General features: G+C 39.5%; 2 protein-coding genes across 4 annotated transcripts in view; both read left to right on the top strand.

The window, feature by feature from the left end:
* eps15 (epidermal growth factor receptor pathway substrate 15) overlaps nt 1-8,504 on the top strand; it is a 30,350-nt gene extending 21,846 nt beyond the window's left edge. For all 3 annotated transcript variants that reach the window (XM_072681671.1, XM_072681670.1, XM_072681669.1), the window contains exons 19-25: nt 52-99; nt 230-576; nt 827-899; nt 1,153-1,223; nt 1,482-1,617; nt 2,120-2,304; nt 5,588-8,504. In XM_072681671.1, the coding sequence (XP_072537772.1) occupies nt 52-99; nt 230-576; nt 827-899; nt 1,153-1,223; nt 1,482-1,617; nt 2,120-2,304; nt 5,588-5,728 (1,001 nt within the window). In that variant the 3' untranslated portion in view covers nt 5,729-8,504. The remainder of the gene's footprint in view (nt 1-51; nt 100-229; nt 577-826; nt 900-1,152; nt 1,224-1,481; nt 1,618-2,119; nt 2,305-5,587) is intronic.
* A 743-nt stretch (nt 8,505-9,247) lies between these two features.
* The window catches only part of ttc39a (tetratricopeptide repeat domain 39A), a 34,042-nt gene continuing 17,379 nt past the window's right edge, over nt 9,248-25,910 (top strand). Inside the window, exons 1-5 of the mRNA XM_072681664.1 lie at nt 9,248-9,404; nt 11,346-11,396; nt 11,497-11,547; nt 11,816-11,869; nt 21,568-21,672. Of these exons, the coding sequence (XP_072537765.1) occupies nt 9,364-9,404; nt 11,346-11,396; nt 11,497-11,547; nt 11,816-11,869; nt 21,568-21,672 (302 nt within the window). The 5' untranslated portion in view covers nt 9,248-9,363. The remainder of the gene's footprint in view (nt 9,405-11,345; nt 11,397-11,496; nt 11,548-11,815; nt 11,870-21,567; nt 21,673-25,910) is intronic.

Raw genomic sequence — 25,910 nt, 5'->3', positions numbered from 1 at the left:
ACAAACATCACATTCATTCATATTATATTTATCTCTACTGTTTTTGTGCAGGTGACCCTTTCAAAGAGGATGACCCCTTCTCAAAAGTAGACATTTCTGGTAAGCAGCGCCAGCTTGGTATCAATCCATGATGCGTTTACACTTACAGCGTTCTGTCCACAAAAGCAATTTTAGAGCAAAACATCATATCATATTGACCCTTGTGTTTTTTTTTTTTTTTTTTGTCCAGATCCTTTTGGCGGTGATCCTTTTAAAGGCACAGACCCATTCGCAACAGACTCGTTCTTCAAGCAGTCTTCCTCAGCCGCCTTTCCCTCGGGAGACCCTTTCGCTTCCTCAGACCCGTTCAGCTCAAGCACAGCCTCTGGTGAGCCGGACCTGTTCTCATCACAGCTTAACAACTCCGTTGGATCTGATCCATTCTCTTCCAGAGCTGAAACTGCAGTTGTAGCAGACCCCTTCAGCTCCAGCAGTGAAAATGCATCTTTCGTATCCAAGGCTGACGCGGACTCTGACCCTTTTGGTTCTGCGACTGGAGCTGGGGATGACCCATTCAGTGGATCAGATCTACCAGCGGTGAGTTAAAAATCTAAAGTATGGAATTTGTCATGTTTTAAACCCTTAAACAGCAAGCTTGTTATTCGGTTAATAGGCTTTATACTTGTTTAAAAGTTTAATCTATTATCTGTATCTGAAACACACTGTAAAGAACTACAAACATTACTTTTTTGGGTGTTTTTCAATTTTTTTTTTTTTTTTGGGTTGTTTGTTTTGATCCTACCTTATAGAATAGAAGTAACATTTAAACAATGTATCTACTCTTCAGAAAAATATACCAGCAGCAGCTAATGACCCTTTTGCTCCTGGAGGAACAGCAGTAAATTCAGAATCAGATCCAGGTAAGTGCAGACAGCCCTCTGCTGGGGGGAGACTGTATTGCTTTCATTACTTGCATTTATTTCCAAAAACCTGGGATCTTTCGGAGATATAATTTTTTTTTAATCTCAAAGGAATGTTAAATTCTGTAATGTGGCTTGATGTTCTCTCTGATGCTGTAGTGGTGGAAGTTGTAGTTAAAAAAATTGCAATAAAAGTCCCATAAAGCTTGTGTGTTTTGATCATGTTCTAGGCTAATCCTTGTTTGTGTTTCAGATCCATTTGCTACAGTATTTGGAAATGAATCATTTGGAGGTGGATTTGCAGACTTTAGCAGCCTGGCAAAGGTAAAGTATTACTAAGTCGTTCTTTGTTCCATTTTTATTGTAGGCCAAACTAGCTTTTTATTCAACCATGATCTAATTGGTCCAGTCTGCTGTTAGCCACATCTGTACCAATACAAATGAATGGCTGATATTGTAGTTGCAGCAAACCTGAAATCTGTTGGTGGAAATATTGTACCATTTGGAGGATTAAACTAACATTATGGCATCTTGGATTGACTTGGTTCTGATTCTCCATTGCCCCCTTTTTTCCCTTTGCAGTCTAATGGTACAGATCCTTTTGCTTCATCGAACACGCATAGTAAGAATTTATTTAAGGAGGACAATCAATCAGATGTGCCTCCTGCATTACCACCAAAAACAGGGACCCCTACAAGACCACCCCCTCCTCCACCAGGTGAGTTTTTAAAGACCGCACCTGTCACTTTTGTGATGGTAAGGGTTTTAAATGATTGCTCACACTTTTTTTCCCACATCTGGAGCTTGTGTAAACTGGGTTCCACATATACACTGACAATCACATCATACCATAAATCCACTTCTGCCCCAATTATTACATCAGATAAGTTTCTGCACTTGTAGCTTAGTTAGTTTGTGCTTCACATACAAAATTAGCACACAGCACAGATAAAATGTCCGGTCTTGTGCCGCAGCCAGGCCCTGGAATGAGCCACTGTATACTGTGGACAGGATTTATTTTAATGAATGAATTAATTAACTAATTAATTACATTTATTTATTTATTTAAACCCCCCCCCTTTCTTTCTTCCCTGGTTCCTGACTCACATTTCTGAAGTGTTATGATTGATTGTAAAGCTAGAACTGGTGTAAAAATACCCTCTTAAGTGATGACTACATATGCACATACATTGTTTGTGTGTACATGTGTGACCTTCCAGGAAAGCGGTCGAACATCTACCGGTCGGAGTCGTCAGACTCGTTTCAGCGGCGTGGACTGTTCAGTGCACAGGGTTCAGGAGAGTTCTCCTCTCTCCCTGCTAAAGACGCCGTGCCGGATCCCTTCGCCCCCTCCGCTCCCTGCCAAGCCTCGCGTGACCCTGACAGATTTGCCACCTTTGACAAAGTGAGCACCTCCCCTGCCCCCTCTCCCCCTCCTCAAACGCAGTAACCATCCCTGACATTTACTTTTCACCTTTCACCTTCGCCTAGCAGCAGCCTTTGCCTCTCAGCCCTTTCCAGCTAATCCATCTTTCAGGAGAGCTCCATCTACACTGCTCATTTCTATTTATTTTGGAGATGTTGCTCAACATGCTTACTACACTGGAGTCATTTCAATTTTTTTATAGCGGACGTTGTTAATATATTGTCTTTTATTATTTTGTAGATAACCAGCTTGTGTATGTATTGTATAAATATTAAATTAAAGGCATTTAAACCACTGATAAATGCAGTATACCTTTTATAGCCTTGAATTTAAAATGATCCTTTAGAAGAAATTATATATGTATATACATATAAATGTTAAGCTGTTATTCTGCCTCTGTTATACTAATTTTCACAATGATTTCACTGACTGTGGTTGTAGAGGTGGGGCTGCTTGCTGCTGTCTGATCTCATTTGTTCTCGTCACACCACGCTCTGTGTCATGGTTTCCACCATTCTGAACAAGGCTTGAGCCCTCCCTGCATGTCCATTGTCCTGCCCTCCCCTCATCTACCCTCCCCTCACCATGTCCTGCACGCACTAATCATCTGTGTCCACCTGTGTGATTGGCCTACTTCCTGTTGTGTAACCTATTTTCTGAGCTATGATTGGCTCAGGCACTTCCCGACTGCGGAATCAGTCCCACTGCATCCAATGACTCCCAGCACGCCCTCAGCACATGCTCACTACTTCCTCCCTTTCTGGGGGGGAACAGCATCAGTTCATTCCCTTATAAACTATAGAAAGTGCTCAATAAAATGTTTTACAAGGGTGCCAGTTTTATCTCTTGGCTCCTGTTTGTGTTGTTTTTAAAGCATTGGTTTCAGCCTTTTCACCTTTTTTGTGACCATTTTCTCTTTTGTAATCAGATGAATTGGTGCCAATAAAAAGTGTTTCAATAAATTCAGATTTGCAAAAGTAAATCATTGAAAGTGAAGCAATGAGTTACTAGCACCATATTGGTGCTTTTAGTCTGCTATTGCCTTTATTTAACTTTTATTTAATTCAACTTACCATTTGTCTATAAACCTTTATGTAGGCTCATAAATACATCCCCAAATTGGTGAAAGGTGAGGGTTTGAGCCTGTACTCAAGCTCAGAAAGTGCCTGTCTTTTCTGATCAGAAGAATGCTGACAGCTACTTTTGTATGTTGTAACAAACCATGTGGCCAAGCTGTTTCTACTCCTAAACTGTGCACCCAAATGTTATTAGGTGTGCCTTTTAATGTTGTTCACATTTGTACCTTTTAACCTTTTTGTCTGTGTGAATGAACTGCATGCTCAGCATGGTTACTATATTTGCTGTCTTGAAGCTTAGATGCTGAAAATAAATTGCAAAAAGAAAGGACGACATGATCATCCACCCCTTATTAAGACCCCTTATTAGTAGTATTGCCACGTCAGTGTCAGAATATTTGCAAGGTATAATTTGGTTCATAAGGAATAATTTGGGATTAGTTAGAAAATCTTTACTTTGAGACTTAACACATTACTTAATGTTTTTACATCAGATTGACTAAACATGAAGCAGGAGCAAGCAATGTTTCTTTTTGTGGGTAGAAACAAAGTTAAGGACAAAAAAATAAGGACATTTCTTTATTTTCTACATTATATACCATATTGTTGCTGTCAAGCGAAAACCTCCAAAATGACAACTTCACAGAAAAAGAAAAAATAACTTACAATGGAAAAATAACTTACAATGGAATAAATATGTGTATAAAATGTTTCTTATCCATTTTCTGCTTCGTTCCTCATGGAATCTGAACAAAACGTAAAGAAAATCTGACAGATTTAAGTTATGTCAACAAGTGAAACTGGCAAAAATGGAGTTAGTTTTATGTGACCGTGACATTATGCTTGTCATAAGAAGAATACATTATGATCTTTGCCTTGTTTTACAATCTGGTTGATCAATCCTGGTCTATTCATCTCATACCTTTTAACTTTTATTAGCTGTATGCATATGCTGCTAATAAAAACAAAAGGCTACCGGCAAGAACTGTCTGTACTGTAAAGTGGGTAAGAGAAAACTGTTTGGTGGGTTTTCCAGAACTATGTTTTCCCAAGAGCACTGTTAAGCTTCAAACTGATTCTTTTATTAAATACATGCTAACAATATGTTATAGCACTGTTGTTGTATTAGTGGTGTTTATATATGTTTCTAAACTCAATGTCTAATTCTATACCCTGGGGGAGGTCATCTGCACTAGAGCTGTTCACATTTCAGAAAAACTGAGAAAAACACTTCTTAAGGAACATTTTGGATCTAAAGGATGCACAATGATCTCATCATATTGAAATCATATTATTGATATCAAGAAAGCCAGAATGTTCAGGTTACGCTGGACTACTGCATTAGTAGCACTACAAAATGCATGTACCATTTCTCAGTAATGCAACTGTAATCCAGGTAGGTTTAGATCCAGTTTCTAAATTGTATACATGGGTGTATTGTCATTGGCACTAAGGACTATGTACATGGGAAAATCTTAGTTATCAGCATTGTCCCATTACGGCGCATTCCTAATTAAAGTGTCCGATTCGGATTATAAACTGTAAACCTGTATCCGTTCAACAGTTTGCCAAAAAAAAAGCTTTGTCCAAACTACCATGTTAAACTATGAACACCACAGCAAATTTGAAATGCACTGTTGAAGAACTCTGACCATGACTAGTTTAATAAAAGAGTTAATTTGCCAAGCCAATTTGCATAGATATTAGTAAATATATTGGCCGGTTCTTTTGTATGTGCTTTTGCCATTTAGCTTCATACACATCCTTAACGGACTGAAGGATTTTGTTTGAAGGCTTCACTGAAGCTCAGTCCTAATGCTGGGATGATGCCCATGATTACTAATTGGGGTGATGTTCTCTTCAACCTATCCTTGTTGACTTCTCTATATGTGAAGATGACAACTCATTCTCCTCATTCTGCATCATGGTATATATTGTTTTTTTTATTTAAATATTGACCTGCTTTAAAGGTCAGTTCTGCTCAGTCCAACACAGTTTGCTGGTTTCTCTGCTTTGACTCACCAGCTAAACCTGCTGATTAACTGAATATGCTGGATGCTAGTCCTCCAGGAACAGATTGATGACCACCAACCTACATGATTCAGCCTGTCTGCTGTCTGACCTGGAATACATTCTTGCAACTGAATAATATTTCTAATGAGTGTTTGTGTGTGTTTGTGGAGCAGTATCCCACGGAGGAGGACATGATCGAGTGGGCGAAGAGGGAGAGTGAGCGAGAGGAGAGGGAGCGTCTGGCCCGTCTCACGCAGCAGGAGCAGGAGGATTTGGAGCTGGCCATCGCTCTGAGCAAGTCCGAACTCTCCTGACCTCAACCGGACCTGGCAGAGGAGGAGGGATGAGGGACGAGGGCCGAACAGTGAAGAGCTGAACTTACGGGTGCGGGGACAGACTATGGACACTGCACCGATTTTAGCAAAAACCCTTGTCAGTCTTACCATCTTCAGTTGCAGCTCTCTGCATGTACCCAGTGACTCCTCCTGCAACAGTGTGGGGTTGGACAGAGTTTGGGGCATACTGTAGGCGTAATGTGGTGAAAAGGTAAAGGACTAAAACATAGCCCCACAGTGTGTGACTCTAAGGCGGGTTTTGTGTGCTTTTAAGGTGAGCTCAAATGGCTGCCCTATATATTTGTAACTCCTTCATCAAATCCACAGTGCTACGAAGTGTTGCAGGCACGCTGACACACGACTCCACTTCCCCTACGCATTGCAACATGTAAGTTGATTTCTAGGTAAACGTATGAAAAGTCTGGAAAGGTTTGACATTTGCTAAATCTTTGGTAATCAGGGAGCCCAACTGTTCTATCTGAGTGGTTGTAACTGTGTAATGTGAATAATGCTAAAAGTGATCAGTCTGGAGTTCAACTCAGCACAGAAGTTGGTATAATAGGTTGAGTGTCAGTGTAGGCTCCCCATTATATGAGATTTGCCATAAGTAGCTTGTTACTCTTAAGAGTAGGGGTCTCAGAATTGGAAATCTTCCACAGTGTCCTCATGGAGAAGCTCGAACCTTGGGCCCAGATTTCATGTTTGCTTGATTGCAGCCCAATCAGTGCCCACGTTCCCAATATCACCTTAGTATTAAAACCATCTTAACAGGTGTATAGTGTGATGCTTTCTTGGCCATTGAAGAATTATCTTTGTGCTAAGATGCTTTTGGGAAACCCAGCCAGGAAAGCCAGAACATCTATTGGTCTCCGAACTGAGAAATTACCTTTTTTAAAAACACACTTTTACACTCTTCTAAGCTACTAGACCCTTGCATATTATATTTTGAAAGTCTGTTTGGAGAGCTTGTGACTGGGTTCTTCTGTTCCTCTCCAGTTTCAGCTTAACTGGTTGATTTCCCTGCTCCAGGTCTGGTTTAGTCTGTGCTGGAATTTAACCCTGTCACACAAGCTCTCAAAATAGGCTTTGTTACCCTGTGTGTGATTACAGTTGTAATTACATTTTAAAAAGTATTGTGGAAGTGTAAGTGTACAGCATATGCAAGGAGTTGTTTGCCTGTAATTGTGTAATTCAGTATATATTAATGTTGCACTAATCTATATTAGCAAAAGTAATACTTTAATGAGATGCTGAACAAAACACTATTGTCCAATAGGCCTGAGGGGAAAATATGAAGTGATTTTTACCAACTTTCAGTTCTAGAAAATCTTATGGGAACTTTTTCAGTGAGGGTAAAAAGTGGGGTTCAGTTCTGGTGTCTAGAAAAACAGAGAGCAATCCTAAGAAGTGCTTTTAGGGAATGCCTCTCACCTAGGATCTACGTGTACTTAAGCTGTGGAATGCTGACCGTCAGAAGAGCCCACTAAGCAAAGCTTTCGAACCACTAAAACAAATTACTGTGGGTTCAAGAAAGAGTTAAATGAGTTCAGTATTGTCCAAAAAAAAAACCCCAAAAAAACCCGATTCCTACACATTTCTAAACTCTCAGTGAATTTTACTGATGGTCAAAATTACTAGACAAATGTAATCAGTGTAATCACTGATCAGTTGTTGTTTTTTTTTTTTTTTTTTTTTTTTTTTTTTTTTTTTGAAGAATTCTGAAAATTGTTAATGTCGGAACAAAATCATCTCCAATTGGATATTTTAGAAATTTTTAAAATACAGACTTAATAGACCAACAGAAATGGTCTGAAATGAAATGGAGTATATGTGTTTGGCTTTTTTTTTTCTTCACTTTTGTAAAGTTACCATTTTGGTAATCACATCCGACAGTGATGTGAGAAACTTATTTACCCATTTCAGTTGCTTGTATGTACCAACTCCAGCAGGTCACCATTAACAGGGCACTGAGAGCTTGTGTAGTACTGGTTTGCATTTTAAAGTGTGCTTCGTGACTGCACTCTGGGTTGACCTTAAAGGCATTGTCTGCAAGTCTTAAGTAACTGTGAGGAGCATCTGTTACTTTTGTGGACAATGGCTGTACTTTGTCAGTCAGACCTTCCATATGAAAGCATTAGGCATGGTGGTCAGATGGAAAACAGAAAGTGCTTTTCTTTTCCTTTTTTTGACATTTCAGATATTACTGTGTGAAGAACGTCCTTTTTGACTGATATTTGCATTACAGTGAAGATCTTTGCCTGGTCTTTCAAATCGAGGGTAAAAGGTAGACGTTGAAAAAGTACGAGAGGAGTAGGCAGGGAACAGGCAGCCTATCAGGCGTGACTCTCACTGACTTTTCTGACCAATACAACTTTTACCTTGCAGTTTCTGAAGATCGTTTCGAGCATTATGAACATGGCATTTTACTCCATAACCCAGAATAAAGTACTACATCAGTTAGCACTACTTATGTAAAGATTAGGGCTTGGCCTTGAATTTGCAACCTTTTTTTAGCCCTGCTTGTTGCTACAGTTCTCTCCGTTAATCATTTATGTATCTATGTATGTATGTAGGTATGTATGTATGTATGTATAGGCCTCTAAATCAAAAACCACTCATATTGGCTCTTGACATGCTTTTAAAAACTGGCTTAATGTATTTTATTTTTTTTACTTTACAATTGTGTTCCTTTTCGTAGGGACAATTGTTTAAATATGTTTAAATAAGTAACATGTAATTAAACCTAAAGAATAAATGAGCCTTTCAAGTCATTTTAATTGATGTCATTTCGACAGTGTTATCTTTTTGAAATTTGACAGATAACAGAAATAACCCTGGCGTGGTTACACAGCCTATATAACACCCATAAAGGTGGGCAAATGTGTTTTTGTAGCTTTACAAAAAAAAGAATAATTAAATATTGCTTTTCAACGTAAGATACTTAAACCAACTGTCATGTTGCCTTGAGGAGCATATCGAGGATACTGTTAGTGCTTAATAAACACTAATCCACTGCATGTGTCATTACATTTAATTAGATGAAGTGCAGCAGATGTCACTGTCTGTGAGCTGGTGGTGAAATGCAGTTGGGTCATGCAATAAGATGATGGAATGGCCTAATCAAAATCAACCTATTAGGTTAGCCCCAGCCATTTATACTGAAGTTATAAGGGGTGTTTCGGGGCCTAGCTTCTTTTTGAAAAACATGACAAAAAGGCAGCTTAGCGGACAGTGTTGCTGTTCTCTCAGTGTCCTCTCGGTGTCTTATTGGCATGGTTTGCGATTGGATTGCTGACGAGATAACTACAAGTCTGGGTTTAGCTTTTAGCCCAGCACCTGCTCGTTTAGCCTCGGAAGGCTTTTGCTAGTGATCTGGGTGTATAATTTGAGAAAAGCACATTCTCAGTACTGTGTAGCTTGTGTATGTGTAGGCAGAGCTAAGCCGGAGGACTTTAAGACCCTGCAGAGCGGCGCTGCTCCTTAGCTGTGGGACAGGATCTCTCGCACCTCTCGGCCAGGCTGCTCTTACTGAATCTCTGCTTGGGGAGCGAATGCCCGGCTGACTGCGGACTCCAGCCTCAGGATAACCTTTTAGCCCCCGTTCCCGTTTTGGAATGAGCTTTTGGAAACGCAACAAAAAGAATGACACCAAAAAGTAAGTTAGCACCTTAGCCGCCTTAACTTACCACATACCTGCTTTACCACTAACTGCTCTGTGAGAAGACAGGGCGAGCTATCGCTAATATAATAAGGCAAAGGCTGCGGTGAGAGAAAGTCCACTTCGGGGGTTTACGCTAAAACCCAGCGCTCGAGTTTAGTCTTTCTTTGCTCTCAGAAGGCTGGTAGCTAACCTTTCACTCTCACTGCTCTTATTTGGAGATGTCCGATAACCACAATTTAAGGCGGTCACCGCTGTGAGATCCTTAAATGAGGAAAAGCGTCCAAAACACACCTGGCTTGTTTCTCAGGTCAGGGGGACAGTAGGGCACATTGTGTCGCCTTTGAGATGCTTTGCTAAGCCTCCATCTGCTGTAGAGATGGCACACACGCCGCAGAGTTGACAGTGGTGGTCATGTAGGTATTAAAAGTCGAGCTGTTCCCAGTTGATTAGAATATTTTTAGAGCTTAAAGTTCCAAAGGGTCTCCATAAAGTCACACTGCATGAAACACCTTAGGTGTAATCCTATCAGCATTCCTCGACGAGGAAGTACAGGAACTTGCATTATTCTCAGGAGAGGTGATTGACGGCTCAGTCACTTTTCTGACAGATTTCCTCATACTTACACAGCAGTCACTTGTTTCCAGCTATACTGACTTGAAAGATATAAATCCTGCATTTAGTTTTGTGTCTCCCTGCACAAAAAAAAAAAAAAAAAAAAAAACATTACTAGGTTCACTCTGGTACAGTTTATGAGAAGATAGCACCATGGTGTCTAGAAAGGAGGCTGTTTTCCCCCCTCATGGACATCTTCAAATAGGCTCCTTGCATCACCAGTAGGCCTACACACCACCACATTCACTGGAGTACTTTTTAGGGGAGTGAGGTCCATAATTACAACTTTAGGAAGTTCTGTTTTATTCCACAGAGCTTTAATTGCGGTAAACATATGGTGGCTTTTCAGAAAGGCATTTTATCCCAATTCCACATGACTGTGAATCTACAGCAGCTCTGTCTTTTTAACTTGAGCCTTTAAAACCATTAATATGATAAAAATCCACTGGCCATACATTCGTAGACCTCGGCTCACCCAGTTTCTTCAGAAATCAAGGGTATTACTATAGAGTCTATATTAATATTAATATAGAGTAATTCCCATAAATATTCAACAGACCTCCATCACTCAAGAGAACAGCCCAGTCCTGGGGGTCGGTCTTATGCCCTCTTATACCCTAGCCGTCTCTTGGCATTACGCATAGCTAACCGTAGGCCTATATACTCCAGCTCCAGCTGTTCCGTTTTGTACGTACCTGAAGTAGAAGGAGATTCTGGATCATTTTGGACTTGCTTTGAGGTTTGGGATACTTTGGAGTGTATATATGTGGGGTTGTTTTAGCTCATTCTGATTGATGCTTTAGTGTTGACTATGCAACTTTTATTTGAGTGATGGCTGTTAGTTTAGGTGAGGAGTGCCACTAGTAATAAACTAGGTATTATTAGGCCGCTGTTAATACTGGACCTCCCCTGGACAGTAGTTAAGCTAACAAACTCACACACGCATACATCACCAGGCTTGGGCTAGAGGGGTATAAAGTCCTCCTGCATTGAGCTGTGGAGCAGTGGAACTGTGCACTCTGGAATAATGGTGCTCCATCCAGTATGTTTGGGATGAGTTAGAGAGTTTTTAAAGTGTAGAGGTTATAAGTTAATATTGACATCAAATCAACACTTTTATCACACAATATTAGTTATCACTAATAACAATGATTCACATACTTTAAAATGACACACATTTATACATATAATAGGTATCAAATTGATTTAATTACAATTCTGATTTTGTTCATGTAAACTGATGCTGTTTTGCATTATTTCATTTAAAGTCTTTTTTTTTAGTTTTGTATTAAACGGATGAACACTTTTGTAATCTTCTTTTAGGGACCCACTTGAAAAAGAAGAGGCACCAGACTGCGCCTCATCCCCTGTAAAGTCAGTATTTTCCCCTAAAAATGTAATATTTGCTGCCTCATAAGCTTTTCTGGCCTTAATACTGAAAGTGACAGCTTTTGACTATTATTTTGACCCTCAGGTCACCAATAATAGAGAGTGATGGGCTGGATCCTGTCATTACAGACTTCAGGTAAGAGACCCCCTTCATGTATTGTGCTGTTTTGCTGGGCTGTAATACAAGGAAATGCAAGAAAACATTTAGGGGACCATTTTGCAGCCCAGCTGTATGTTAGAGTTGACCTGTCCTGGGATTTTTTTTCCCACTGTGAATCGAAGGTGAGATGGGAATATTGTGTTTCTCACAACAATGCTGTCCTTTCACGATGTTCTTTTGGCACTTTGTTTTAGCTTTGCCTTCGCTATGTCACCGATACCCTCTCCTCCCTGTTCTACTGTAGGTTGCAGTTGCCGGACAATACAGATGACCTCAAAGATTCTGGAATGTCTACCCCGTAAGTTTTGTTGTCCCCAGTTAAGTCATGGCTTAATTGGCCCCTAAAACAGGATGCATTACAAATGCTTTTGTGTTTGGTATTGGCTTCTGTCGACTGGGTTCACCCAAGGCTTTCAGTGATCCAATGTAGCTGCTGTCATTTCAAAGTTATCAATAATTAATTAGTGTTGATGTGGGATAATTCACGCCATTGCTCTTGGTCACACATCTACTGCGCATTATTCCTGGACCAACTAGCTGCAGGAGAATCAGCAATATAGATTAGTTCTAACTGACCTTGGCTGAGTCACTGTATTGGGGCAGTATCTCTTGTTGTAAGGAGCGTATTGAACATGGGCTGAACAGGCAGCATCCTGCTGTGTTTGTTTTTCAATAATTCAGTGAATCTCTCTGAAATGGCATTCACATTAGTTTGTGAAGGCATATAAGCACTCAGGCGCCCACACACACACACATACACACACATACAAGCTCTGTGAAAAGATGATATGAGGTCCCAGTCATTTTGCATGACAAGCATATTCAAACTTAAAGAGAGGAAGCTGAGAATACTAATAGATTTTACATTTTGTGCTCTCCATGTGTGCTGTGAGTGGCTCACAGATTCGCAATCACACTTTGCCAGTTGTTCATTAGGTTTACAAATTAAATGTAAAAACTGAATTTCACTGAATGTGTTCAGACATTATCATAATACATATAACAACAAGGGCAGCATTGTGTTTCTTTAGTATGGTGATAGAAATAACTTAGATAGAATTCTACTTACACAGTATTTTACAACCGTACAACATGGACACACATGTTCTTGACCTCGAATACTATGATAGCTGTTTAATGGAAAATCTATGTATCTGAGGTTTTTATTAACTTTACTGTGCTGAATTTTACTTTGAGTTCCAACCATAGGTCTCATATATACAGTCCATGCTCCAACTTTTCCACATTTGTAGCCCCTCGCTCTTGTTCACACAGCTTGTGGGATACATGTTACAGTGGAGGCTTTTGAGGGGTACTCTAACTTTCCAACTCTCTATTGCTTTTGTCAGCTTGCTGCATGTTGAGTGTTCCAAATATCTCCCAAGAGAACTGTGCCACATGCTTTGTTTAGGGAGTTTAGGCGTATTGCTTTACATGACATTTTAGATACTTTGTCGCTGTCACGAAAAAAACTAGAGTTTTTGGCAGTTGTTCTTTACATTTTATCACAATTTCATCATTAATGGACCAATGGAAATGCTCCAAACTTAATCATTTTGTTTGACTTCCATCGAAAGCTAAGAAGGGGTCTAAATACTATATTTAAAGTATAAAATGTGTCTCAGTACTTTTGTCCATTTTGTGTATTTGGCGATACAAGGTTTTCATGACAGCAATGATATAAATGGCTTGCAATTACTGCTTCTTTCATTACAACAAACTGTACATAAGCTGCTGAGCCTCAGCCTGTGCTACTATGATGAATTTATGAAGTTAATATTACCATTATTAATGTTAATTAAGTTCTGATATGCACCAGTATTTACTTTGCCTCTCAAAAAACGTACAACATAATACAACATAACCACAGTGGTTATAGGTTTTTTACCACAACACTGACTCTGTCAAAAAAATGTCCTGCTTGACCTTTGGCATCACATTCAGCTATTAATCTTACTTATTAATTATGTAGGTTTGTGTATAATTATTAATATGTAAGTTATATAGTTAAAAGAGATAATAATGGAAGCATGGACACGTGACTCCTTTAGGTGTAAAGGAATAGTTCTACAAACTGTCAGATCTGATTTATCACTGACCACAGATGTAGACAATCAGCTAACATGTGGTAGGAACTCACATGTTCTTCTGAAGTTACAACAGGAGATGCTAGGCTAATGTTGCAAACAAACGCTGCCTTTACACTGTGGCTGATTGACTGCATCTGATAAAGTTTGTAAAACCCCTTAAAAAGCCTTTAGCCTGCCATCGTGTTATTACAAACTTCTATTACTTCTGTGTAATACGCCTTGGAGTGTTAAGGGGTTAATTAGACCCCCCCCCCCCATCTATTCCTTTAATGGGTTAATGACTTCACACCCCAGTGTCACAGCTGATATGTTGGATTTGCTGAACAGCAGAAAGCATTTTGTTAGACCATATTATCCTGTATTACATAGTGACATCCATAGAAGTGAAATAGTGAAAGGGGTTAAACTACCATCAGCACAGCTCAGGGTAATCTTCATTATACATTGCTAAAGAAGGCACATGTGCAGTGGATGATCAGGTCACTCAAATACATACACCCACACACACTCCCATTAAGGTCGAAGGTTTCTCCCACTATAGCGTCATTTGTCTCGTGAAGTTGTATTGAGGTGATACTGCGAGAGGCCTCGAGTCATGTGTTATGAAGAGCAAGCTGTAACTAGAATGCTACTTTCAGTGCACACTCCTGAACCTTGACCCCCTTTAAATCATACTCCAAAAGCATGTGTAGGTTTGTTTTTTCTGCTGCTCAGACGAAATGCACAAGAGCTTTCTAATAATGTAATCTCTTTTGTCTGTTTAAGTCTTTTTGGAAGTTTATTTGAGCCTCTGCGTCTGTGCTTGAGAAGATATACAGATTACATACAGGGCTGCACATACATTTTTATACATCATTATTGAGGATATCACCAAGAATGTAATCTACTACTGTGTGCTGTGATCATTCTGAGCAGGCTTGGCCCAGATGGGTTTCTATGAGGCAAGTCAAGACTAGGAAAGGCATATTTGTTTATTTTGTTTTATGTATAATACACATTTCATACAGAAAGGCAAAAGTGTTTTACATGAAAAAATGCTAAATTAATACAAAATAATGCATAAGACTAATAAAACAATACACCGTAAGTTAGGAAGATCATCAGCTTTAAGGTATTAATTAAAAAGTGAGTTGACTAAACCCTTAGTATTTTCCAACATCCATAGTAAAGGAAATACTTCTAAAGTAAATTAGACCTTTAAGGTCATGATCATTAGGATCAATAATGCTTTCCCCAAAAATATTGTTTGAATACAAATATAAAAAAAAGAAAGTGATTAGATAAATCTAGACCATGTAGACCATTGTTTGCCTTAGTTGTCGTATAGCTATCCGTTGTAATTACAAAATTAAGTACACAGTTAAAGAATTGCAATTACATTTCAGTTTACATTCTGCATTATGGGTATAATGAAATGCCATGATCTAAATCCGTGTAGTGCTAAAATATCTAGATTTTTATTCTGATTTGAAGTGGACATGGCCTAAAGCAGTGTAGTGATTGATTTTGTGAATTTAAATCTGTTGAAATATGGTTTTAATTTGGAACTCAGTAAGGCAGCTAATGGAACTAAAACCGGAATATTTTCTTTTCTAGATTTAGACTGATCTGGTAGCCATTTGGATCCTTTAGCATGTCAGCTTGTCCTTGAGAAAAACTTGGTGCTGCCAATTAACCCACCCGTTTGTAACTCCCCCAGTACTAGCAATGCTCCCAACACTAGGAGTGTAAGGACTTAACACAGATGTCCTCTGATATATGCGAAGCCAGCCACCACCTCTTTTTGAATGCAGCCTAGCCAGGCAGCCAACACACATGAAGGAAAAGCACCGGGTCTCCAGCTTCGCCCCACAGCTAACAGATGCGAGTTATGAGGGGAGAGAGCGTCATCTCTCCCCTCTACCCACCCGAAGAGAGCTCGGCCAGTTGTGCTCTTTCAAACTCTGGCGGCTGGTGGCAAAGCGGCATGGCTTGGGATTTGAACTAATGACCACCTGGCCATAGTGGTAGCGTAGTAGACCACTGAGCCCCCACAAGTGTAGTTTTCTAATAAAGTATCTCATGTTCTACTTACAAACATAAATATGTTATCAGTTCAATAAATAGATTCAGCAGTTCCAACTTCAACGAGCTGATTGAGAATCAGTATCACCACTTCTGTTGGTGCTAACTGTGAGGTAAAGCAAACAGTGATGCTTCAAAACATCATATTAGAAGGTGTGGCTGAGGGTGCATCCTGTGTTTTCATATATTAAAAAAAATATATCATTATTGTTATAATATAGTTATAGGATTATATATTTACAATATGATATTCTTGCTAATATTGAGCAGCCCTAATTCAGACAGAGCGGAGGATGCTGTATGGTGCTTCTCTTATCCCGCTGCTGCTGCTAGACTGCTGTGCTGAAGCACATCACTGCAGTAAAACCTCTCTCTCCCTCCCTCTCTCCCTCTCTCTCCCTCCCTCTCTCCCTCTCTCTCTCTCTCTCTCTCTCTCTCTCTCTCTGGCTCGCTTGCTCTTCCTTCCCCAGCTAGCTTCAGGCTACGTCATTGCCTCACTCGTTCCGCAGCATGAAGTTGAGGCATTTTCTCCTGAGTCTTGTGACGAGATGTCCTGCAGCCAGGCCTCATTCACAGGCTTGTCATTGTGATAACGGCCTGCCCTTGTAATGCTGAGGCAGTGGTCCGATTGTCACTTGACTTGAGTCTGCTATACATCTATTGCTTTAGCTTTGTTTATTATTTGGCTGGAATCCTAAAAATAAGCCCCTCCTCCACTGCGGCATTGGCCAATCAGAGGGCCGACTGCATTGTGTAGGGTGAGCGTGATGCTGAGAAGGGGAGGGGCTTGAGAAAGAGAGCTGTGTGTGTATGTGTGTGTGAGGAGGGGAGGAGAGGGGATGTTTGTGTTCGCTATGTGTGATAGTCATCCCAATCCTATTAAGTTCTGTGTTCTTCCTCCACTTTCCTCGTGGCTGTGTGTGTGTGTGTGTGTGTGTGTGTGTGTGTGTGTGTGTGTGTGTGTGTGTGTGTGTGTGTGTGTGTGTGTGTGTGTGTGCGTGCCTGCTGAAGCCAGAGGGAAGCTGCTGCTGCTGGGGGCCTGAGCTCACACTGTGAATTACTCTGCATCTTCCCTCTCTCTCTCTCTATCTGTCTTTCCTTCCTCTCTCGCTTTTCTCTTCTTCCTCTCTCTTTATACTCATCATCTTATCCTTTTCCGTGCCAGATGAAAATGTCAGAAGAGACAGAAACTCTTGCAAACGGGTAAGAATGATGTGGTTTGCTGTTTAAGGGGTCTGTGTGAGTGTGTGCAAGTTTGTGTGCGTGTGCTTGTTTTTCTACCTTCTCAGGAGAAAAACAGGATTATACTGCACTCTGAGATCTGCTGCATGATTCTAAGTTTACAAATGTATAATTTATTTTTAGACTGAATAGGTAAAAGCATTTAATTCGTTTTAGGGATAGACTTGGGTCATTCATTTTACATATGGGTACTTGTATTTGCTTATTTCATACAAACGGGACATGGATATGTGGTTTGTGTTTTACAGGAACTAAGAATACTGAGCACAAAATGTGCAAAGAAAAACAGCAGGTTTCTGTTTTTCTGTCAGCCCCGTACATGTTCGTTTGATGTCTTGTTTTTTTTAGACTCCTGTTATTGCCTTGTCACTCTAGATGTCAGTGACCTAATGTGCGGCCTAGAATAGAGCACAGCTTTTGTCATTTCCTTATGCTCTGTGTCTGCATGTGTGCGTAGGTCTGTATCTGTCTGTGTTTCTCTGTCAGCTTGTTTTTGTCAGTTGTTCCAGTAATGATCTTTAGTGGCTCCCTTGAGACATCAGCATTTCAAAGCTGCTGACTTTAATTAATCATTTCCACTGACTACTTGCTTTACAGCATGGCAGAACTAAACTTAGATGTGTGTGTGTGTGTCCATTACCAATACGTAGTCAGTACAGTATGACATCCATTGATTCAAATGGTCCTGCTTTACTACAGTGGCGATACTCATTAGAACAGTGCTGAGGACTAAGCAGAATATAGTAAAGGCATGATTGCAATTTAACTTATTTGTGTCTTTTGGTTGCTATGTACATGACTTGTGAGTCACATTTCTTTATTCAATCAAAGGGATGAGCAAGAAATGACATCTTGGCAAGGGAAAGCATATGACATACAACAAACAGAATCGTATGAGAGTATTATAAGATTCCTTAACTCAGTCTGCCACTGCAATACAATTATATTACTTGATAAAATGACTTCAAATGATCAATAATATCTAGAATTAGGTTGCATTACTCTTACAACAGTCTCATAATAAACAATGTTAGATTCCGTGGGGTCAGTGGTACTAATGGCCACTAATGGTACGTGGTCTCGCTAACTTCTCGCTTTTTGGTACAGTGGGGTTAATATTTGAGATGAGCACTTTGGGAAGGACATTCCAAAAGCTGATGGTTTGAGATTATGCTGAAGGATTCTGAGGTTCTCATCCTTCTACATTATTTGAACCACTTTGTGCAATGTAAAAGTTCCCAAGCAGCCTTGGATGTTGCTACCACCCCCATGCTTAACAGTTGGTACAGTCTCTTCTGGTTGAATGTCTCATCTTTGTCTCACCTGCCTATGAAACCTACCTTCAGAAAGCTTTTTCTTCATCCACGTGGTCAGCTGTAACATTTAGTTAAGCTTGAAAGTGTCTCCTTAAGCAAGGGGCATCAGCCTCCTAATCAATGGTTATGTATAACTCACTGACTTCTTCACAGTGGTGATGGAAACCATGGCTGATAACAAAAACATCTAGGTTTCTGTTTTGCATTACAGCAACATGTTTGCGGGCATTTTTTTCTCATTATCTGTTGTATGTTCGTTCTCTATAAATCACTAATGCCTGGATCTCCCATGAGTTTTTTAGAGACGTCAGAGGGAGAAGCAGCATTCAGGCAGTGGCGGAAGTCATCAGTCCGCAAGTCAGCCACCAGTCATTAAGCATATCAAGACATTAACAGCCCAGCGAACGTCTCGTCCTATAAGAAAGATTGTCCCCTGCCCTGTTCAGTGTGTTGCGATTAGGAGAGCCGAGGAGAGCACAAAGACCAGCTCTGTCCTTCTGTCAGAGTGGAGAGACTTTACTATTATTAAGTCACCCCAACTGCTTCAGTATATCCACTCCTATTGTCCTTTTTGCATGCCAGTGGATTCTCCATTCCTCTGTCCATAGAGACAAGTCATATGGTGTTATTATTCCAAGGAGATTTAGTAGGCAGTGTACTGTATACATGTTTGTTGGCTTTTATTTGATTATGTGTCGCATTACAGCCTATTAGAGGCAAACCTGTGGTGACTCCCATTATACATTTTAGCACGGGGATTTACATTTGGAGGTGGAGTTATTTTAGTTTCCTTTTTGCCTATTCCTACCAGTATTACACAATTTTGTGCTCGCTTACACAGCCTGCTTGATTCGGCCTGTTAGGTTAAGCCCAATAAATGATAAAGCCAATTATTAGTATGAAAGTATTAAAAGGAGTTTTATTTTATTTTATTTTTTTATTTTCATTGTATACAATATATAATACATGACTGTGTGTTCCTGGCTGTATTCCTGCATTCTTAAACTCTGTATTCTCTTATTACCCATTAATATTCAGTTATTAATCTTTTAATCTATCATCTGCTGTAAATGGTTCTGTACTATGAAACTAATATTTATGATATGTAGTTGAAAGTGAGAAATCAGAGTGCGGACCTACACATGAACCTTCAGATCCCAGATCCAGTCCTGTAGGGCTGGTGCCCAGCACAGTTTTGTGATTAGCTTGCTTAGCTTGACACCCCTAATGCAACTCATGTATTCATTGCTAGCTTTTGTAGGTGTGTTTTAACCGAGAAGCTACCAAACTGGACCTGGAATGAATCAGTCTTGGCTTAAGAAATTTTGTTGACACAGATGTGCAAATGCACACACACAGCTTGTCCAATCCCTGTAGAGAAGGACTGCCAATAGGATGGGACTCTTTGGAGCAGATAAACATTAACCTAATGCCCCCCCAGCACCTAGCTGTGGAGAACTCTGTGTTCTCTGGAAAGATGTTGCCCTTTTTGGGAAGCTTGGGATGATTGGGGGAGCTGGGGGGTGAGGTGGAGTGGTGATCTTCCAACATTCTAACCTCACTAATGCTCTTGTCACTGAATGCAATCAAATCCTCACTGCAGTGCTTCAAAATCTAGTAGAAAGCCCTTGCTGAACAGTACAGACAGTTACTCCAACAAAAGCAGGATAAGCTCTTTTTTGATATCCTTGATTTTTGAAAGTAAGAAGCAGGTGTCCCAATCATTTTGTCCATATAGTGTAACTTTATTAATGTTAAATGCATGCAGTATCTAAAATCGCCGCCATTCTGCTTTTGTACCCTTGACCCAATCTGCTGTATTGGTGTGGGTCTTTTGTGTCTGTCTCCATTTCCCAGTCACACTGGCTTGAAATAGCCTTGAGTACAAATAGGCCCAAAAAGTTCTAGGTAATAAACATTAATTTAAAAAAATGACTGCAATAAAAACAACAAAGACCTTGCATGTACCTCTCTGACATTATTGTAGTGAAGAAAAAGTAAAAAAAAACAAAAAAAAACAAAAAAACAACTATGTATATAACTGTAACTATATTTGGTATTAAGGTATTACAGACACCTGGTATCTTTAAACATCACTGCAGACCAGTCTGAATCTGTATGTTTCTTTAGAATAGACCATTTCACATTAAATCACTAACGCATGAAAATTCAGTAGAATTTCACACAACACACAAATTCTGTCTGCTCTGATCTGTGTACCTTCCCCATGGCCATCTGCTATAATCCTAACATATAGAGTATCTTTGTACTGTAATGAATCTAGACACTTTACGAAGCTTACTATTCTCTATACTGTTCTCTACCCCACACTCTTGAGAGCTGCCCTACTTAAAACACCCCTTTGTACATTTCTACCATAGACTCACCTCTGCATTATGGGAACCTCCTGTGCTCCTGTGAATCTGAAGGTTGTCTGAGTCTCCCTGTCCTCATAATAAAATAAGAAGTAGCAGAGGTGCTCTGCAGCACACGGCAGACCTCACACATGAACACAAACACACACTTGATTTTAAAGAATCTGAGACATGCTACTAAGACTTGGGTGTGCTTTAGCATTAGTACATACTCAGGCATAGTGCTTGACCATTGGTCAGCATCTGTTTACTGGTTTAATGCGCTTAATACAATGATCTGGGATGATGAAGTTCATTTAAAGAAAGCCATTTATGAGGCCCAACACTTTCTGGTACTCATCCTTGTACTAATTGCAATATATTTTGGTCTTAAATAATCTAAGCTGGAACTGGAACCTACTGGAACCTAATGTCCTATTGTTTACTGTGCAAATTGTAAACCTATGTGTTCCTTTAACTAATGCTTCCAGCTGTATCTCTAAAATTTAGTGCCGTTATCTGAATCATTCAGGATCTTGTTTCTGCAAGGATGCACAAGCAATGATCTCCTCTCTAAACTTTTTGGACAGTTCTCTTGACCTACCTGTATTTCTAACGTCACAGTCAACAAATGCCTAGCCAGTCCAGGTATTTGATGAGTTTTATCTCAAGCGCACCTAATATAATGAATAAACACCTGGGATCCTATTGAGGGAATTCTGAGACTGCAGTAGTCTCAGTAGTAAGTGCCATTTTGTGTTCAATTTGACACAACTGTTACTTTTAGACACTGTTAGGCATAAATGCCAACAAATTATTATTTTTTGGATATTCTCATAAAGAAGTGTACAGAATACTGATTAAAAGGTAGCTATACTATGCCCATTGTGTTTTCCTTTTTAATCTGTGTGTGTTGTGTGTGTCTCACAGGTCAGAAAAATCGGACCTGTCTGTGGCTCTGGAGGACTGCATGGTGGCACTGGATTTGTTCCTGCGAAACAACTTTGAGGAGGCTCTGTCCAGACTCAGGAGCAGGTAAACATGTGTGTGTTTTGCCCTGTAAATCGGTGGGTTTTTAGGTATTAATCGGTGGGTTTAGTATGTTAGAGGATGCTGAAGTAGCATTGATAGTAATTGTAATATAGGGAGACCAGGTGTGTAATACTACCAGTGCATTATGAACTTAAAGTGGTGATTGTCAGAGAATGATTTCTGCATGTTTTTTTCTCCACCCAAGTTGCTCCTGCTGTAGCCTGTTAGCTGGCTGTGAGCCTTGATTCCCAGGTTGTGAAATCATTTTGAGAAACCAAGCCATGTGTAAAATTGTGCTGCTTTCATGTGCTCTTTACATGGACTTATTTCCTACTTGCAAAGCATTCGAGTGCTTTGTAGATTAAAACATGTTTTGTTTTTTAGCTAACCTAATCTTTTTTGGTATCTTCTCAATATTTTGCTCTTTTGTAAAAACATAAATACCAATGATTAGATATGTTTTGCAAAAGTCCAGATAGTCTAATAGATAATTAGATCGAAAATGATTATAATCTAAAATGTAAACATTTAGATGCATTTAGGAAAGTAAAGAATTAAGCAAGAAAGAAGAATTGTCAGAAGTCAGAAACGAAGGTATAAATATCATATCCCCTGTTGTAATTATGATTTAAAGGGCAATGATTAGTCCCGGAGCTAATGTTTACAATAATTCTGACAGCAGAAGATGGCAGTCTGCCCAGTGGAGTGTATATTCCATGGGAAACAAATATGTGAGAAAGTGTGATTCAACGCCGTCTTCAGTTCCGCAGTTAAAAACCAAGCCAAGCCCAGACGTCTCTGCAGACTATGTGAAGGCATGGACTTGCCCAGGCTACGTGGATGTGTATTATTCTGACACAGCATTCAGTCTGGATTAGAAAGAGGTTTTGAAATAGCCTATGAGACTTTTTGTAAGATGAACTGTTTCACACAGCACATTAGCTCATTGGCTGTAGTTTTACAGCTGCATGTGGACAGAGGAAGGATCAGTGTCTCAACAGAAATACAAATCACAATAGTAACAGCTCATAAAGGCACTGTCGAGCATCCTTTTCCCCTAATTTACTATTGGCTAACTCACTAAAGGATAATGATGTCCATTTACTCATTTACTCACCTTACTCATTATAAGTCACCCAAAGGCTTAAAGTTGCATAATACATAAATCATGTTCTGGAGAAACAGTCGTTTATGTTGCAAGCGTCTGCCCTTGTGTTCGAAAGAGCATACAGTCTTAAGCAAGTTTGGGCATTTTATTCACTTATTTGTCATTTATTTTAATTTTGTAGTAAACAATTTACTCAAAACTGTAAACACAGCTTTCAGAGTCAGAAATTTGTACACCTTTAGCATTTTGTAGCTAAAAAGTTTGTAAAAAAAAAAAAATTGTCCTACCCTTCTTTGCAGGATGCCTGTAGTTCTGAGCTATTCTTGGGACGTCTTGCATATACAGCTTGTTTAAGGTCCATTGTCAAAAAGATGTTTAGGTCAGGGGACTGTGAGGGCCATTCCAAAAGCTCCATTTCATTCTATTCTCTTTTGGTAGTAAATGATGTATGTGATGGGATGTTTGCTGTATATTTTGTATCATTATCCAGTGGCTGAAGCCATCCTTTTCTCAGCTATAGCATGTGCAAATACTTGTCAAAGACACGTAAACAAGGTGGAGATGGTATTTATAGGACGTTCGATCGGGAAGAGGGGTTTCAGGCATGTCCCTTCTCCCAATATTTCTGTAACTTTTTAACATCACTTGGTGACATGCCTCAGGCCTGATTTGCTAAAAGATAAAAGTGAGCCTTTGCAATGCTTATGGTGCCCATGCTTTTGCCCAGGCAACAATGATAGATTTGGTTTATGTGTTATGTTATTAAAGACTAGTAGAGTTACTGTGCATTAAGATTTGCTGAAAGTAATGTTTGATTATCTACAGAGGCTGTGCCAAGGGTGTTTAAACTTTTGCATAGGACTGTATATAGACTGAGTGAGAGCAAGAGAGTGGTGCTGCTCAGAGTGCAGTGTTTGTTTGTCTAGCTGTCCTAACTTGCAAAAATGGGGAAGGTGCAGCTTATGTGGTGACATAATAGAACTGTTCCAGTCAATTACGAACAAGACCCGCCCCATTCCAGCCAAAACAGAATGAATGTTTAAGGCGTGGGTCTCTTAATGGTGACAAGTAAACTGTGAGTTGAGGAGAGGGTGGGAAAGAAAAGTATTTGCAAAGCTATAGTACTTCCAAAAGCACATTCTGTGTGTGTGGTACTTGTATGCTAAGGTTATGGGTTAGGGTTGCATACTGCTTATAGAAAAGCCAACTATATTTAATGACTGGGTAATGTAAGACACTGAGGATCCAGGCCTTAGTGTCATGATTTAGCCAAGAATCCAGTGTTCACAATTTTCCTCTTAGCCTAAATGTGATCAGCCAAGACATGTTTTGTGTCTGACGTTAGCTTCTTTAGTTTTGCAGTGGAGCTAAAGAATGCTACTGTTAACAGCCATAATGAATCCTGACTTTTGTCCATGTTTACAGATAACGGTGTGTCATTTAGTGACACAAACAACACAAACAAGTCTAACTGAGATAACTTAATAACTCAACACAGTTTGAGGCAAGGGTGTGATGATTTTGGTATGCACTGGCAGCTATCAGCTGTAAGCTTCCATTACTTCAGTGTCTCGCTGCATTAGCCTCATATGTTCGGTGCAAAACTAAAGAAGCACATTTCAGACACCAAGCATGCCTTTGCTGCCTTGCCTTAGGGGCAAAATGTTTGATGAGTTAAATGAGTTTTGGTCAAATCATTGCTTTAAGATCAGCTGTTCAATGAATATAGAGCGTAACATAACAACTTTCCAGCAAATGACTCATTGAATCAACAGAATTTTGTCAGTAGAGTTGAATTATTTCAGGCAGAAGTAATCCAACATCTCTAAGCTCAGCATATAACACTTGTCCCTTTACTGCACAGCATGCACATGTCTAGACTGGCTGTAGATTGGCAGCTGGTGAATGCCCCTATGCAGATACTGCCCTAAGATCAGATATTTTATTGCTCAAATGTATGTAGCGTGACTTGGCATGCAGGTTCTGCATGTGTATTTGTGTGTGCGCATGTGTGTGCATTCAGGATGGGAATTGTGGCAGGCTCCTCAGTATTATCAAGATTATCACGATGCTCTGACCATGATGCGATTCCACTGTGATAAACTTAAAGATATGTGATATGCTCAGAATTGCGATTCAACATACTGTAATGCATTCATATTGGTCCACTGAGTGTGAAATTTTGATTTCAATATATGAAAAACAACTGCCAGATTCATATTACGTCAAAAAGAGAAAACAGAAACGGAGATACAAGGTTTTTGTGTGACAGTGATGATATGTTATGATGATATAAAAATTATTATTCTAAAAGAAAAATCAAATGAAGTTTACACTGAATTCCACAAGTGTGTTTATCCACTATGCTGTCTAAGCTTGTCAGAAAATGAGCCATTCTTAATCTTAATACACAAAATATTTAGAATTAAATAATAAAAAATCTGTACTTGGGCCTCCATGTATTAATACTATGTTAATATTGTAACATTCACATTTCCATACCCCTACACTGTTTGTGAATATGCATCAGTCTACCTCTCAGCTGTCTTGTAGACCAGCTGCTGTTTTGTAGGACATTTGATTGGATTTGGGCGACATGGCCTGTGATGACACACAGGTCAGGAGGGCTGTGTTTGTCCATCTCTGCGCTGGACAACACCACCAGCACAAGCACTCCAATTCAGAGACTAATTCTCATTTCAGTGTTTGTGTGTTGAGCTACTAATGCAGCATTGTAGTGTTCATGTTTTTAAAGTGGTTTAATTTATTCAGTGACATGCAGAACATTTTAAATGTTAAATATTTTAGAGAGCAACCAGCATGGGCAAGACTATGATGCATAATGTAAAGCTACTTTTGGAGATTGGTGTATATAGTAACAGTTATTTTAAACCATATTTTGTACCTATTTATGCATTTTAAATAATACTTTGCATCCTTAGTCTGAGTAAATTCGCAATATATTTACAGTGCCTATAAAATGCATTCACTTGCTTGGATATATATATTTTTTTATTATTATTTTATACAAGGCTTTACAAAATATTCTCTTTAATGTCAAAGTGAAAATTGATTTCTATTAAGTAATGTCATAAATGTGCATAAATATTTGTCCCCTTTAAAGTGACTGGCC

This window comes from Salminus brasiliensis, chromosome 6 (genome assembly GCF_030463535.1).
Source record: "Salminus brasiliensis chromosome 6, fSalBra1.hap2, whole genome shotgun sequence".
In the NCBI taxonomy this organism is placed as follows: Eukaryota; Metazoa; Chordata; class Actinopteri; order Characiformes; family Bryconidae; genus Salminus; species Salminus brasiliensis.
Note: the sequence above shows the minus strand (reverse complement) of the source record. Positions and strands in the feature narration are given on the sequence as shown.